At 36.9% G+C, this 15,421-nt stretch overlaps 1 protein-coding gene across 7 annotated transcripts in view; it reads right to left on the minus strand.

Moving 5' to 3' along the window:
• The window catches only part of CNKSR2 (connector enhancer of kinase suppressor of Ras 2), a 205,760-nt gene that overhangs the window by 113,655 nt on the left and 76,684 nt on the right, over positions 1-15,421 (minus strand). For 6 of the 7 annotated variants that reach the window (XM_019006570.2, XM_015625115.3, XM_015625089.3 and 3 more), the window contains exons 6-7: positions 8,281-8,400; positions 1,733-1,792 (exon numbers count right to left, since the gene is read on the minus strand). In XM_019006570.2, coding sequence (XP_018862115.1) covers positions 1,733-1,792; positions 8,281-8,400 — 180 coding nt within the window. The remainder of the gene's footprint in view (positions 1-1,732; positions 1,793-8,280; positions 8,401-15,421) is intronic. The other variant, XM_015625107.3, reaches the window with a different exon arrangement.

Consider the following 15,421-nt stretch of genomic DNA (forward strand, 5'->3'; position numbering starts at 1 on the left):
ATAAGTTAAATTGTACTGCAAAGAGTAAACATGTTAAGGACAGCAGGTCAGATCACATGTGCACCACTGTGATGTTATTCTGGCCATACTGCTTAGATGTTTCTCGTCCCATCTACCAAAATCAGAACTCAGTGTGTCTGTGTTTGTGTGTTAAAAAGAAAGCAGCTAGAAATTGTGTTCTAAAAAGCAGGAGACACACTTCTTTATCTAAAGCACTACCCATTCTCAAAATTGCTTTAACACACAGCAGCTTTTTCCCTTGACTACAGAGCGCAGTGTCCTGGTCTGCTCGTGAGCACCTCCAGGGTGTCACAGTGAGTGAAAGAGTCAGTAACAACAGCAAAAGAGTCCTCATGACTGAAGTTTCCTGACATAGCTTTAAATTATATTCATGAATCACAAAAGATAAGAGTTTTGAGGGAATGCATTAGGATTTTATTTTTATCTTTGCCCTTGGGAAATTAAATCCATTAGCAAGTTATGGAAAGAATTTGTTCCTACTTTAATTTGAGAGATTCAACTGTAAAAATTGTTCTCTTTATTTCATATATTTTCTAGATTAAGCTCAACTGTAGTTCTGTTTGGTTTGTTTAGTTTTGCTAATTTCACTAATGATGTCTGTAGCTGTAGGTCTGACTCTCTAGAATTTTATTTTCCTTGAGATTCCTTACATTTTTTTTTTTATTCCAAGACATGTGGCATTCACACAATTCCATAACAGGTATTATCTATTGGTTATGACCCGTGGATATTCTGCCCACAGCAGAAAACAGAAAAGAAAAAGGCTATCAGATTGCAGCTCCTATGAAAGGATGAAAATAATATTCCTATTTCATTGAGATGTTAACAGAACCTCACGGCAGATCATATGCAGCAGCTGCAAATGTCATTTAGGTAGTTTGCACTTCCCACAGAATGACACAGTAGCATGATAAAACAAACATTTCTGACAGCTTCATTTTAAGAAAATGCCATCAAAATTTTTGAAAGGAATTACCTAAACCATTATGGAACAGTTCAGTGTTGTTTATTGATTGTTTCACACTAATTGAAGACCATGGATAGAAGCCTCTTCCCCCAAAATTATAATTTTTCTCAGCTCCTAAAAGACAGCCAGTTCACTAAATACAGTGTAAAAGAGAAGGAGGTTGTATTTCAAAGGCTTTTGAAAAGTAGTTTGTTATGTTTCACTTGCTCTTTAATGCCTTCAGTGAGAATGAGTACACTGGTAATAAGTGTTCCTTTCCATAGGCATTACTCAGAAGTTCATGCAGAAATACATGGTTATTTGTCAATGTGAAGGGATGTCCATTTCCATGCACTCATTTATTAAAAAATGAAGCTTGATAGATGGAAAATATAAAAGCTGTTTGTCTAATACTGCAGCAAACTTCAGCATAACAGCCTAAATATAATATAGACATTTATCTTTTATTCACAGAGCAAAGTAAATCCAAGACAGCTGCTTCCTGTCTTGATCAACTAGAGCATTTTAGATGTCTTGCAAGAACAAATCAAGACCGATTCTCTTGATCCTTAACTGGGAACAACTCTTTCAATTCTGAGGTAAACAAGCACAAGCATCTCTGCTGTCCAACATGCCATTGATCCTTAACAGCCAACCAGCACAAGTTTGCAAGCAAAATGTAGTTTATAGCAAAGGGAAAGCATTAACCACAGGTAAGGTCAGAAAGGCTTCCAGGCCTGAACATACAGTATCAACAATACTTACATTTTCTGTTGTTCCAGTAATTACATGAAGACCATCATATGTTGACTTAATGTACATACCCTAAGAAAAAGACATCATGGGAAAGAATTTTTAAAGTGTTTTACAAACCATCACCATCCAAACAAAACTTGCATATCTCTTAAAGAATCCCTCTTTTCTTTTTGCTTTCTTTAAGATTTGTGGACTTTTAATGCATGCCATGAGGAATTTGTCTCTGCATAAGGAAGTGCTTTTTTACATACTTCAGGAACATCCCAAAACATTTTGGCCCTAATTAGCAATAGAAAACTGTTTACCACAGATATGTCCATAAATACTCCCCACAGTTTATTTAATACACTTCTTCAACTACAAATATAACAATGCCTTACAAAAAGCCCCAGAATTACAAATTGCCTTAGTATGATCAGTATGTCCGTTTTGCTTTGAACACTAAATTGAGTTTTAAAATATTTGGATCCTTCAGTAGGCAATGCTGCAAACACAACTTTCAACCTGCTAACCAGTGCTTGGAATGGTGCCTGCAAAATGGCTGTAAGACCTTCTCACTCATCCCAATGAACACTTCAGCTATAATACTCAATTATGAAAAATTCAACATCAACTTTGTTAGCTACCCCACTTCTTTCAAAAAAAATATGAAAAAGGAGGGATAGCTTATGAACAGACAGAAGTTCCTGCATGGGTAGTCCAAGACAGTGCCTTAAATAGGCCTTTTCACCAAGCCTTAATTCAAACATTTTAACAGCATCCACTGTGACACTGAGAGAAGGAAAAGGGAGAGATAATTGACATATACTGAGCATTCAACAATTTCTGAGGAACCTTCTTTCCCTCAACCACTTTACAGAAAGCAGGTAAACAATGAGTGCCTGAGTAAACATCCTCTCCATAACCTACTTTTTCACTTTTTAATCAGAGTGCCACAGAGAAGTCTTTTACTAGCTGAGGAGCCCAGTGCATTCACTGGAAAGTATGGTAAAGAGGCACAGCAGACATACCAAGTTGGACTAACCTACATTGGAACCAGAACTGACAGACAATTTGGTAGCAGATATGAGGAAGTACACCTAAATTAACTAAGTGGATAATACCCCCTGTAAAACAAGCCAGGGACTTCCTGAGTTTCTCTGGATAGGGGCTCAAAAGTGAAGTCCTGTTTTCTTCTGCACAACTACATAGTGTTAATCGCATCAAACCCAGGGATCATGGTTAGGCTGCCACAGCTAGAGGGTAAAAAATCCAGAACCTAATTATTACTACAGGGTCAGAAACCCCCTGACATCATACTTAACTTCCAGCTCCTCTATGACCTTCAGCAATTTGTCCATTGATTGGCTCCATCACACAGCTTTTGCTTAAATCAAATATTAAACGGCTTTTTCATACATTTATCCTCACAACACCCCTGTGAGGTAGGGAAACACTAATAATAAACACACATCTTAACACTACTATACAGATATCTTACAGGAAGCATGATGAGCCACACAAGAGGCTGAGATATGTTGGTATCTGTCCCTTGGTACACACACCTGCCCTCAAACCACTAATCAGGGCCTCAATCCCTCCCAGGATTCCCATCTAAGTCACTGAGCCATGCACCCTGCAACATGGCAAGAGCTAAAATCACAGTGACCATGGTGACCTGAGTCAGGTCCCCAAACAGAGAAATTTCTGAAGAAAGCCACATCTTTATTTTTATTCACAGTGAGTTACTGCTTTCAACCTTAAACATCAGGGTGAAAGCTGAGGGAAAAGTCTCACACTTAATGGTTATACGGTGTTTAATTTAGTGCAAAGCATTGTTCCAAAGGATAGTAAGTTCATCCAAGTGTGCCACCATTCCAGAGTACAATTCACATCCAATCTAGTATTTTAGATAAAATTTAAAAACTTCGAAAATGCAAAAGAGGAGAAAGAACTTTTGCAGAACATTCTTTAAAGGATAGGATCAAGATTTTGCACACATTAAGAAAAAGAGGGAAGAAGGGAGCTGAAAAATAACCACCTTAGATTGTATTTATTCCACATGGGCAAAATTAATAAATGTTGTATTAGTACCATGTCACATCAATTTTACAAGAGCCAACATAATTCTTGATATAAAGCAGCTTTCAAATGAGGAGAATTAGCATTTTGCAACACCAAAATGAACCCCTTTCACCCACGTCTCTCCACTCCTTGTTTTAAGCAAACAATATATGGGAAACGATGCAGAGAAGAGAACATTTCTGGTTTACAATTGTTTGATCTGGAATGGAAATAAGAATACCACAAACATTTACAAGTTTTCCTCTCTCTGCCTCCTTGTGGCTGCACAATATCAACAGTACTTTTAGCAATCAAGAATACAGGGAAAATCAGTGTGTGCTCTGTCCATTTGCACTGAAAGAAACTGGTAGATAGTCTTAAGTATTCAAAGATAAGTCCCTAAGAATTTATAAGAATCAGTTATGCCAGATACAAGGAAAGGTAATTCGGTTTATATGACTAAAATAACCATAAGCTAACCAACCTAGTAATCAGTAGTAAATGTATGCCTAGATTAAAAAACTAGTAACTCATGCTTAATTACATGAGAGATTGTCCTCATCAGTCATGGGTTCACCTCTAATTTCAAACCAGTCATTACAATTTATCTTGGTGATTAAGTTAGGGTTAGTAAAGAGACCTTTTGTGTTCCCGCCCTCTTTGCTTTTGTTTATATTTCTTTAAAGAATGAAAACAGAATGTGATATATTTCTAACATATTTCATGTATATAAATATACAACATATTTCTCAATATTTTATGCAATGTTGGATGGAAAAGGAAAGAAGATACTAATTTCATGTTACCACACATGTAACTGAATTTTTACTTTCATTCCATTTTCATGGAGTCCTCCAAATTTGTATGTGACTCTTTAACCCCCAAAAGCTCTCAGAATGCTGTTCGTAATTCTTTCCCAGCTCTTCCAGTATTTCTGGAACTAAAAAATTCTGGAGAAATATCAAGAATAGTAGTATACTGGAATCCTGGAAAGGGAGTAAGCAGTACATTTTAATCAGCTGCCACACCCTGCTCTATGACTTGTATTTTATGAGCAATTTTTTACATGACAAGCTTCTTTTATGTTTGCTCCAGCAGGCAAAAAGGAACCCCAAACAATGACTCTCATGTTCTGATGAATTTACCTTTGCATTTCTGAACCCTTGAAATCATACCACAGTCACTTACCTGACCGGGATTAAAATTATTATATGAACAGGAAATAACTGAAATTCAAGATTAACCTTTGCTACAGTTATCTGATATTCTGTTCTACACTAAAAATAAAAATAAAGTAGAAAGTGACTGTTGCAGAAGAACCACCCAAGAAAACTTGGTTTTCTGCTTTTTGTCTAAATACACTGTTTTCAGTCAAGCAGCAATATTTTAAAGTCTGCTCCATGGTAAAACATACTATCTAAGCTACTCAGTTTTGTCTCTGTATATAAGTAATGTAAAGACATACAAAATTAAATTCTGTTACTGATACAGATGAAACAACTTGCAAGTCCTCAAAGAAGAAAAAAAAGAAAAAAAGAAAGGATTACACGTGGGAGCATGTTGGTGATTGCAAAGTTGACCACATTAATCCATTTTAAGGCTTTTTAAATAACTTTCTACCATTCTGTCTTTTCACCCTTACTGCACAGCCACTGCAGGCTCTATCTCCTCCCCCAACAGCACTCACTGAAGAGCAGATGAATGCAGCCAGTCACAAGAGACACGGATAGCGGGAAAACAAAAAGAATAAAACCAAACAACAAATCCCAAATCCCACCCATAACATTGATTTACTCAGTACACAAGAGGTTCTCCACATCACACCCGAACAGCATTTTCTGCTTGACAGGTTTAGTTGCTTGAAAGGTTATTTAGTCATAAGTGTTAGCTAGTTTTAATATCTCTAAGTCATGGTAACACATTTACTTGTTTCTTCTGCATTCAGATATTAGTTTGAAAAATTTACATTTACCTCTGACAAATACTTACGTTTCCACACGTAAAGACCAAACAGAGTCAAGGAACCATTTGTGCTGATTAAAATATCCTGATCATGCCAATCTTCTTTAAGTTGTAAAAGCTTCAAGCATTTTCTTAATTCCATCATATATTTACCATGAGTTTAGGGAAACAGCATTGTTTTCCAGCCTTTTAAATTCCTTCTTATCTCCTTTCCTTTTTCTCTCCCAGATTTACTTTAGCTTCTTAGCTATTGAATTTGAGTTGGTAGATATTCTGTTTATAGATAGGTGACAAAAAATCTTCCCAGTTATCAGCCATCTTCGTCTTTCTTCTTCTGCCTGAAGTCCTTCCATTTTTATAGAACATTTTATTTAGTGATTGGCAAAGCCAGCACAGAACTGTCAAGTGGGTCAAAAATCAAAGTTGACAATAAACCATTTTTCCACCTCCATCATTGCACAAATCCTGGAAGAAGGTCCAGAAATGACTGAGCTTCACATTTATCCCAGCATTTGCTATGTGCAGAGAATATTCACAGCTCCAAGCTCCACCATCAATTTTTAACACCCTCAGCACTCAGTGGGGCAGCACTGAGGTACATTCACTGTGTCTTAATTCAAAGGTATTAGTTTAAAAAGCAAACAAAAAAAAGCCCAAGAACCCAAAAGCATATAAAGCACCAAGAACCACATGACAAAGATGATCTGTTGGCAAGACTGGCGCTGTCACAAAGGGAAGGGATGATTTTCACTCTCCCGGCGCCAATCCCCCATCCTTGGTGCCTGCTCTGGAGAGCTCACAATCTAGAGGAGACTGCACAATACCGAGGCAACACAATAGTGGCACGCAGGCAAGGGGGAAAAAACATGACTGTGTCAAAATGGCATCGTATCCTTCTAAGGCTTGTACACTGCATGGTTGCTACTTTCCTTTTTAAAAAATACATATAATTATTTTTACGACAATGACATCATGACCCTACTAAACCAGTTCACAAATACATAAAAAGAAAAAGCCCTGCCTCAAAGAGTTTCCAGTTTAAACAGACAAGACAGACAGAGGGTGTAAAACAGAGACTCAGAGAGGGAAAGGGAGTCTCTCATCAGCTACCCAGCAGGAACAGACCCATGAAACACATTCTTATTTACAAAAATACCATTCAACGTTTCTTAGTCCCTAGGACTTCATACCAACATACACAAAGACTTAAATGAAGGGGAAAAAAACAAAAACAAAAAAACAGTCACAAGACAGAAAGAAAAAAATTCAAGTTCAGATAAAAATAGACAGCACTCTTAAAAAGGTGGTCAACAGAAAGAGGAAGAAGATTTTCTCATTACAGTAGAAGAAAAGGTTTCAAAAGGTTGACTGCAGTGAGGTGGTGGAAGAGTTAAAATTACAGGGAAAGGGAGGGAAAGAGAGGGAGAGAATCCATGAGAAGCTGAAATCCTGAAGGACAAGTTTAAAATGGATTCAGAGATAAAAAATAAAGCCAGAAGAGGAAGGGAAAACAAACTACAGACTAAAACAAAGGATAGGTCCATATTTACTTATCCAAGTGTTTGGGGTTTTTCTCATTTTCCAAAAGAATGGAAAATTAATTTAGTGTACAATTGCTCTAAATAACTTGGGATACCAACTTTGCCAAGAAAAACAAATCAACCCAAAACCCAGCAAATAACCAACCCACAAACGAAAATATTCTCCTAAACTACAACATGTAGACAACTTCAAAAACCTGCTGCAAAGAGTACAGCAGTCCTCCTTCAAGACTATTCAAGAATATGGAATGAGAATAGGCTTGGGAAGAAGTTGCAAAAGCTATTTCTTTACACAAAAAATGTTTAACTGTATTCTGAACACCTTATTTTCTACCTCCAAAAATTACGGGAACAGATATTATTAATGATGTAAAGTCATACATCTGGAATTGTTACCAGTGTTGGTTTTTTCCATGCAGAAGGTGTTGGGATACTTGAGTAAGTAAGAGAGATCAATGGTCAGCTCTTGAACAACAAACACAGCCTGCATTAAGAGCCTTTACAAGCACCTAATTGAGAATGCAGAATTCTTGCAGTAAAATTTGATGTGTTACTTATCAGCAGTGCTGTGAAGCCCTGGAATAACTTATAAAATAGCTTTATATCCTTGAGATACTATGAAACATTTTCCAGAATTTGACAGGTTTTGTGCATAAACCCACGCAAACTTCTTGGTTGAGTTGATCTTAGTAATTTAAGTCCCTTCAGACTTCAAGATCCTAGAACAATCTGAACATGGATTTTTCAGAAGCTGGTATAAATGGCAAGAACTTCTTACTAATTTCTCCCTGTTCACTGAACTCTGCATACTTCAGTCAGCTTTACGAATTGCTTCCCTGTTGGCCCAGCTGCATGAGAAGCAAAACTAGCATGAGGAATCAAACTGTTTTCAAACTTTACAACAGACAAGGCTAAAATGTCCTATTCATTTTCATGTATACAACTTATTTTTTAAAAAAATGTCACTTTCTCATCCTGGATGATGGGTTTGATTAACTGCGTACTTCTTACCAGCCCTTCACTTGGCTTGATGTTTGTAAGCTGGATCACTTCAAGATGGGCAGACTGGGAAACCAGTGGATCAGAAGAGAGCGAGATAATGTGATCACAGACGCCAGAGAGAGTTTTACACTAGTGGGAAAAAAAAAAAAAAAAAGAAGAGAAAATGTCAAAATAAGCACACCATTACTAACTATTTGAATGTCAATACACAGTTTAAATCACCATGTTTTTCAAGTACATACAAGGCGAAGGGGGAAAGGCCTCAGGCAGCAATACAATACCAAATACATTATCTGTGATGACCCTGAACTAACAGCACCAGACCAGGGAAGAACAGGAGGCAAATGCTTTTGTATCTGAGAAGAGACAAAGAGGGGTTCCCATGCACTCACAGGGAATGTGTGCTGAGCCCCAAACCCCACCCTACCCACAGCTTTTGCAAAGACAGTAAGTGCCTCAAAGCCCACTAATTTCCACTGAATGTGCAGCTGTTCAGCACAGATGAAAATCAGGCTCTTAATGATGACAGGTAACTCCCATTAACTCTGAAGTTTATTCTATAAAACATGCTAATTGTCTTTGGACCGCGTTTCTCATGTTCTACAGCTGCCAAACACGATTTACTATTGCACACATGAAGATTACAATAAATCACCACTTCACAATGGGATAACTCTTAAACCAGTTATTGTTGGCAGCCTCTGCAGCAAGACAGAAAAAATTAAAAGGCTGAGACTGTGAAACTGGTACTGTTTTATCTCCTGATCTCTCACTCCCTGAACAACCTCCTCTCAGAAGCAGGAAAGCTGCGAGGCTTTCCTATCATCCTCTGTAAGAAAGTGATTTTTGAGAGTTTCAACATTTTCCAGGAAGTTCCCTGTCAGCAGCTTTAAATGATTTCCATGTTCAGGTTTCCAATGCATCTTTTGTCAGCAAATTCAGGGATTAGGACATTCTTCTGGTCCCAAAACCATGGGCACCTCCAAAAGCAATTAAGAACCAGCTTAACTGCTCTGAAATTCAAAAGATGAAAGCTAACCAGTCTCCTCCAATGACTGATACACAACTGTTGCACCCATCAATCTTCCAAGATTCCAATATATAGTTCTTACAGTAAAAAAAATTTACAGCAATGCTATGGAAAAGTAATATAAAACTGGATATAACCTCCTGCCAAGTCACCATTATAATTCCAAATTGGAAACTACAAATATATTATGTAAAAAGGAAAATTTAAAAAAAGTGATTGAAAACAAACAAACCCACCAAAATAGAAACTTAAAAAACCAACCAAAAAACCCAAAACTCCACATATTCAAAAAAAATTCCAAGAAAAAAACAACAACAATACCCCAAAAAACCTCAACCAATGGCAGTGCCATCTTAATCCTGTTAGACCAGTACACTTTCATCCTCTTTAAAGTGTTTACAAACAGTTGAAAGTTCAGGTTTGTATACAGATTGATTATTTTACTGAGTAATAATGTTTCAGGGTGAATAAGCAAATCAGAATCAAACAGAAAATATAACAAAATTTATATTACCAACATGACCTTTTTCCAGAAAAAATAATACCTTCAAGGACAGCCCACATACACCACCCTTCTACTTTTTCATGATGCAGAATAATTACTGAACAAAGGACATTCAGTAATTATTAAGGGGGTTAAGAATGGTTTGTGCTTTACCTGAAGTACAAAAAAGTGAAAAAGAGAATTTTATTGAAATTTGGACATTTTTAATGGATTTTGGACACATGAAAATGGCTTGGAGCTGACACTTTTAAAAGGTAAAATTATATAAAATTACATAATAAAAATAAAAGCTTAGATTTCTGTTTATTTGTGTTTTTAAATACAGTGTTGGCATGTTATTTCTATTTCCATCTTGAAACTGCACTGACAATTATTGAAAAATTGCTTAAAAAAATTACAGAGCACTCAGCTCTTTATTCAAAGTGAAGAGACCCACATTATAAATTATTCTCTGCAGATGAAAATGGAGTTTTTCATATCTCTTTAGAGTTGTATTCATCCACCTATTCTTTCTATAAACCCATTAAATGTATGGAGTTCTTAGCAATTTCAGAGAAACTTCTGTTTATAGTGAATTTATTTTTTTCTCCAATTTCCAACTGTTGCATTGCAGACAGATGGCAAAACACACAGAAAAGGAGTGTTCCTCCCACCTACGACAAGGTATGACATTTCGCCGATGTGGCTCCTCACTAAAAAACACGTTCCCAGCTGCCTTGACAGATGATGGGGACAGGAGAGGAGTCAGGCAAGTCCAGCATGGCATGGAACAGGAGCCTAAGCTGAGATGCATTAAACAGCCCCTTGGAGCAGCTGCTCTCCCTCTGCCTCCCCAGGAGAGTCTATACAGTAATGCCTATGGTGATCAGCATTCCAGCACAATTACACTGGTTGAAATCCTAAAACCAGCTGGTGTGAATATTCCCCAAGAGGAGCTCTGGGAATACTGGGTGCCAAAATCACTAAGTTGCTAGGATAAAAAATCTGCCATATGCCTCAAAGCATTTCTAAAAGACTACTGTCTTTTGGGTCTCACAGCTTTCCTAGATATTCCCACTGCAGCACATTATCCCTATAAATGATTGTACATTTAAATATTTGTATTAAATATTCCTTGGTTGAAGAGTTGAACTAGAAGTAGGATCAGGTATCTATTTGGTGTATGTTTAAGACAAATTTTCATGACCTCTGAACTTGTCCAGAGAGAGCCAGGACAGCAAGGAGCACACACAGAGCAGATATTCTCTGCCCACTGCAAAGGCAGGGTATGTAGGCCCTCAGTGGAAACATGTCCAAAGGCTGACACAGGTAAAATACTGCATTTTCCCTTGCCTTGACTCTCAGGAATATCTAATTCACAGTTTGTGTTGGTAAATACTAATGAGCATAAACCAGTGTATGAACAGAACAGTCTGTTCACATGGAAGATGCTTCCTCCCCATGAAGCACTCATAAGGAAAAAAAACTTCAACCTATTCAGTGGATCAGGGCCTTCCAAGGCAAAGATACTGCCACATGGCAAAGCACTCAAACACTGCACTTCTTCTACTCATTTTGTTAATAATAATTTATGAACACCTTATTTCTCAGCAGAATTATTCAGGACAATCTGCATCACAGGCATGTATTTTACTTCTGCTAAAATCAGATGGTAGGCACCTTTTCTCTCTAATGGTTGTTATCTTTGTATGCGTTGTAAAACTACACTTCTGATTATGAAAACATTGTAAATGAGATCAGGATCCTTTATCCTTTGTAAGTGTTGGCTGCTTGCTGCAATGCACTATTAGGTACAGTAAGACACACAAGAAGCTGAGGATCCAATTGCTCCCACAAAAAACAGCGGACATTAAAAATCCCCAGCCTTTTTCAAGCTGCACTCAGTTCCTAGTGTGCAAGATATCTATGCACAGGGAAAGGATTTGTCCAGGCCATAGGAAGAGCAAGTTATAAAAGATTACCTGAGAGAAACCAACAGATAATTATACTCTTTCCTTTTGTCACATGGTCCCAGTTCTCACTGTAAGCCTTAAAGCAATGATTTCAGCTGTCTTTTGCAGTAACTCATCACTGCACTTCAGTAATAAATTCTCCTCTCTATTCAAGTGACACACTTTTAATTGCAGATTGAAGCTACAGTCTTTATGTGCAAAGCTAAATGATTCAAAGAAGAACAAAAAATATCACCACACAGCACCTCGTTGTTTGGTAGAAATTCAAAGGGAAACATTGTGTGTCCCTCAGTAGGCAACTTCTTTATGCCTCAGAGCCTGAAGAATGACAGACAATGCTTAGTTTCTACCTGTATTTTTGGACTGTAAGGTACCAATTTCAGACAGCTTTTCCACAATTGCTCCTTCTTTCAGCCAGGGGGATGGGAACCTAAAGGTGACTGAATTAGATTTGCATCTGTTCTGATGCTCTGCGGCTACTTCAGTTTGAGCTGGGAAAATGTGTGCAGCAGAGTGAAACACCTGTGGCCAGCTTCAGGGGCCTTCCCTCAACCTGTCCATCCATTGCCTCCTCAATTCAGGCAGCTCCAGGGTCACCAAGCATTTCTGGTTGAGCAAACAGACTTAGGTTTGTCCCTGCCCTTCATTCTATAAAGGCTAGTGACCAAGTTTAAAATCTATCTTGCCAAGTATTTGCAATACTGAAACATCTTGTCTTAAACATGTTCCCAGGACTGAGGACAAGAAAATCACCAGCACCCTATGGCATTTGAGTGAGGAATAGGAGAGCAGTGAGACATATGGACTTTCAAGACTGACAGTGCAAAAAGATGTCCAGGTAATGTTAAGGTTAATCTGTTTAGTTAGTTAAAGCCATCTAAGATGAATGAAGTCTAATTAATTAAGCCAAACCAAATAATTATTAACCAATTAATTTTAGTCCAAAACTATTGTTACATTGTACAGGACGCATCAGTAACTCCAGCAGTCTTAAAACCAAGTGGGCCTGAACATGCACGGGTGAATATATCAAGTTTAAATGGTGAACTACACCTGCTTTTGGCTGCAAAAAGAGAAGCTTCTATAAAACTGAAGCTTCTTCAGTTCAATTTACAAGGTATAGACTCTTGAAAGGCAGAAGGTGGTTACTTTTTCTTTTTTTTTAACACTATAAAAATGATACCTTTGACAAGGTATTTTTAGTCCATTATATTTCTATAACAAATATTCAAATACAGTGGGCAGGAGCAAATTATCATCACTGTGGTTTCAAAAAGGCTCTTGGAAAAAGAGAACATTCTGATCCCTTGCTTATTTTCTCTTTTTCAACTTAGTAACTCCTTTTAAATTTACATGGCTCATTTGCTTTTGAAAAAAACTTCTGAATATTAGCTTCCCTCTGCAGCTCACTTTCTACAGTTTTCCAGCTCAAAAAAATTGTACTTTCTCTTTGCAGGAAATGCAGCCTAATTTTAAAAAAGTGAAACTCCTTAGGAAAACAGTCTTCTTTTCTTGTGGAATTAAACTAAAAAAGTTAAAATAAAAATTATTAAAATTTTTCAGCTAAAACTTATTATTAATCTGACTGAAGCCTGGCTTCTACTTTCTATAATTAGTTCTTCTAGCTTTGCTCTCCCTTTAATACTCTACTGATTCACATGGATTAATTTGAACTGGATATTTCCATCAAATACAGCCTTGAACAACTGGATGGAATCAATGAATTATTCTTCAAGTATTTTAAAGCTTCAGTTACAATTTTGCAACAATTAACATATAATTCCCCAAAGAAGCAGATATAAACTGTTAGCCTTTTAAGCTGAGCAGTTTTCCAAATACTTTATTATTTCAAGTTAAATCAATATAAAGATTCTAAATATGAACTTACAAGTGCATACTAATTTTCAATTTTGAAGCCAGCACCACACCTATGGCTTATCCTTTCCTATTTAGGCCCTGTGTATTACTGCCTGTTCTTCTGAAATTAATATTTTCTACTGCCATCTACTTCAGTTGGTATTATTTTCTAGTGCTATTTCCTTTCTGTTTATATCAAGAAATTATTAGTAGTATTATTTAACTATCTATTTATTATATTGCTTATTTAGTAAAATCTAGCTGGGAAAAAACATACTGAGAAATGAAGTGGCAGAAATACGAAGCATTTCTCTTTATTAATGAATATTTCAGAATTTTAATGAGCAAAACCCAACACATTATTTATGCATGGTTTTATGCTTCTTATTCCACAAAACCAAGTCCTTCTTTGAATGAAGTCACAGAAAAAAAAACCCAAAACTTTAAGAAATGTATTTGTCTTTGAAGTAGTATTTTCAACACTTCTACAATTCCAGGACAAAAAATTAAAAAAAAAGACGTTTTCCCCAGATACACTTTGAAATTCCATTTAGAAGAAATAAACAAGTTCAAGTAGGTAATTTCATCCTAAAACTTAATATTTTTTCAATCAGGCCTTTTTCCTTTAGATACATTTTACGTGTTTACTTGAATAACACAGATTAGTTTACTGCCTAACCTAATACCCTAAGTGACAATCAAAATGCTTTTTTAAAGCATTTGAAACTCAAATTGCTTGGAGCAAACAAAAATATTTCTTCCTTGAATATAAGCTGAAGCTATTGAGTTCTGTCTCCACAAAATACCATTTCTTAAAGTGAAAATCCTGGAAAGCTAACATGTGAATGCATTACCTGACATCTGAAACATGCTATCTGTGGACACGGTGATTCAGCAATCTCCACATGTTCACCCACTTCTGAAGGAAAGAGGGCATTCATTTGGTTTGCAAAAAATTCAGTGCTGTTAGACTATGAGCACATGAACTATGTTTTGGGCTTACCTAATTAAAGCAAACCAATCAGTCATTTGAGGACCTTGCCTACTTCACTGTGCTTTAGAGGCAGCCATGAAGACTCAGTGATGGGTTAACTTGAAAGGTTTCCTTGCATGCACTGCAGGAGAAGGATGGTCTCACATCCCCACTGTGCCCACACACCCTCTTGCTCCCCTATTTGACACAAAGCAGGCTCACTCCAGGGAAAACAGGGCAGCATCCCCACAGGAGATCTGTGCTCACAGAGCTTCAGCCCTTGAACCACAGCATGAGTCAAAAAAAACCTTCTTTCTGTTCCATGGACAATGGAGATGCTCAACCCAGAACACAAGAATCTACTACTTTGATCTAATAGTCTGCTCCTAAGGTGGTAAATATTGTGGTGTCCTGACAAGTAAGAGTACATAATTGTCCTTTAAGTTATATTCTTTTTTACATTTCCATAGCTCTAGTTCTATTTTACTTATGTAAGAAGGATTTCCTAAAATTTTAATTCAATCTTTAATAAGAACAATACCTTGAAATAAAAATTTCCTTATGCTAACTGCATGAAATGCTAATTCATTGTTAATAATTTCCTTTCAATTTTTTGAGAAATTTGTTTCCTTGTGTCATGAAGAGAAAGTGGTACATGAAATTACATGGGATGAGCCCACAGGTTTGAAATCAACTTCTTGTCTAAGTCACCTCAGCAAACACAGCTTTGTATCTGTTCATTCAAGGACAGCTGGATGGGATGCTGGTCAAACACCACTTCAGATGGGAAATGGACTCTGAAAATGGACTAGGAATAGTGTGATCTTGGAATT

The sequence above is a fragment of the Parus major genome, chromosome 1 (assembly GCF_001522545.3).
Source record: "Parus major isolate Abel chromosome 1, Parus_major1.1, whole genome shotgun sequence".
Lineage (NCBI taxonomy): Eukaryota > Metazoa > Chordata > Aves > Passeriformes > Paridae > Parus > Parus major.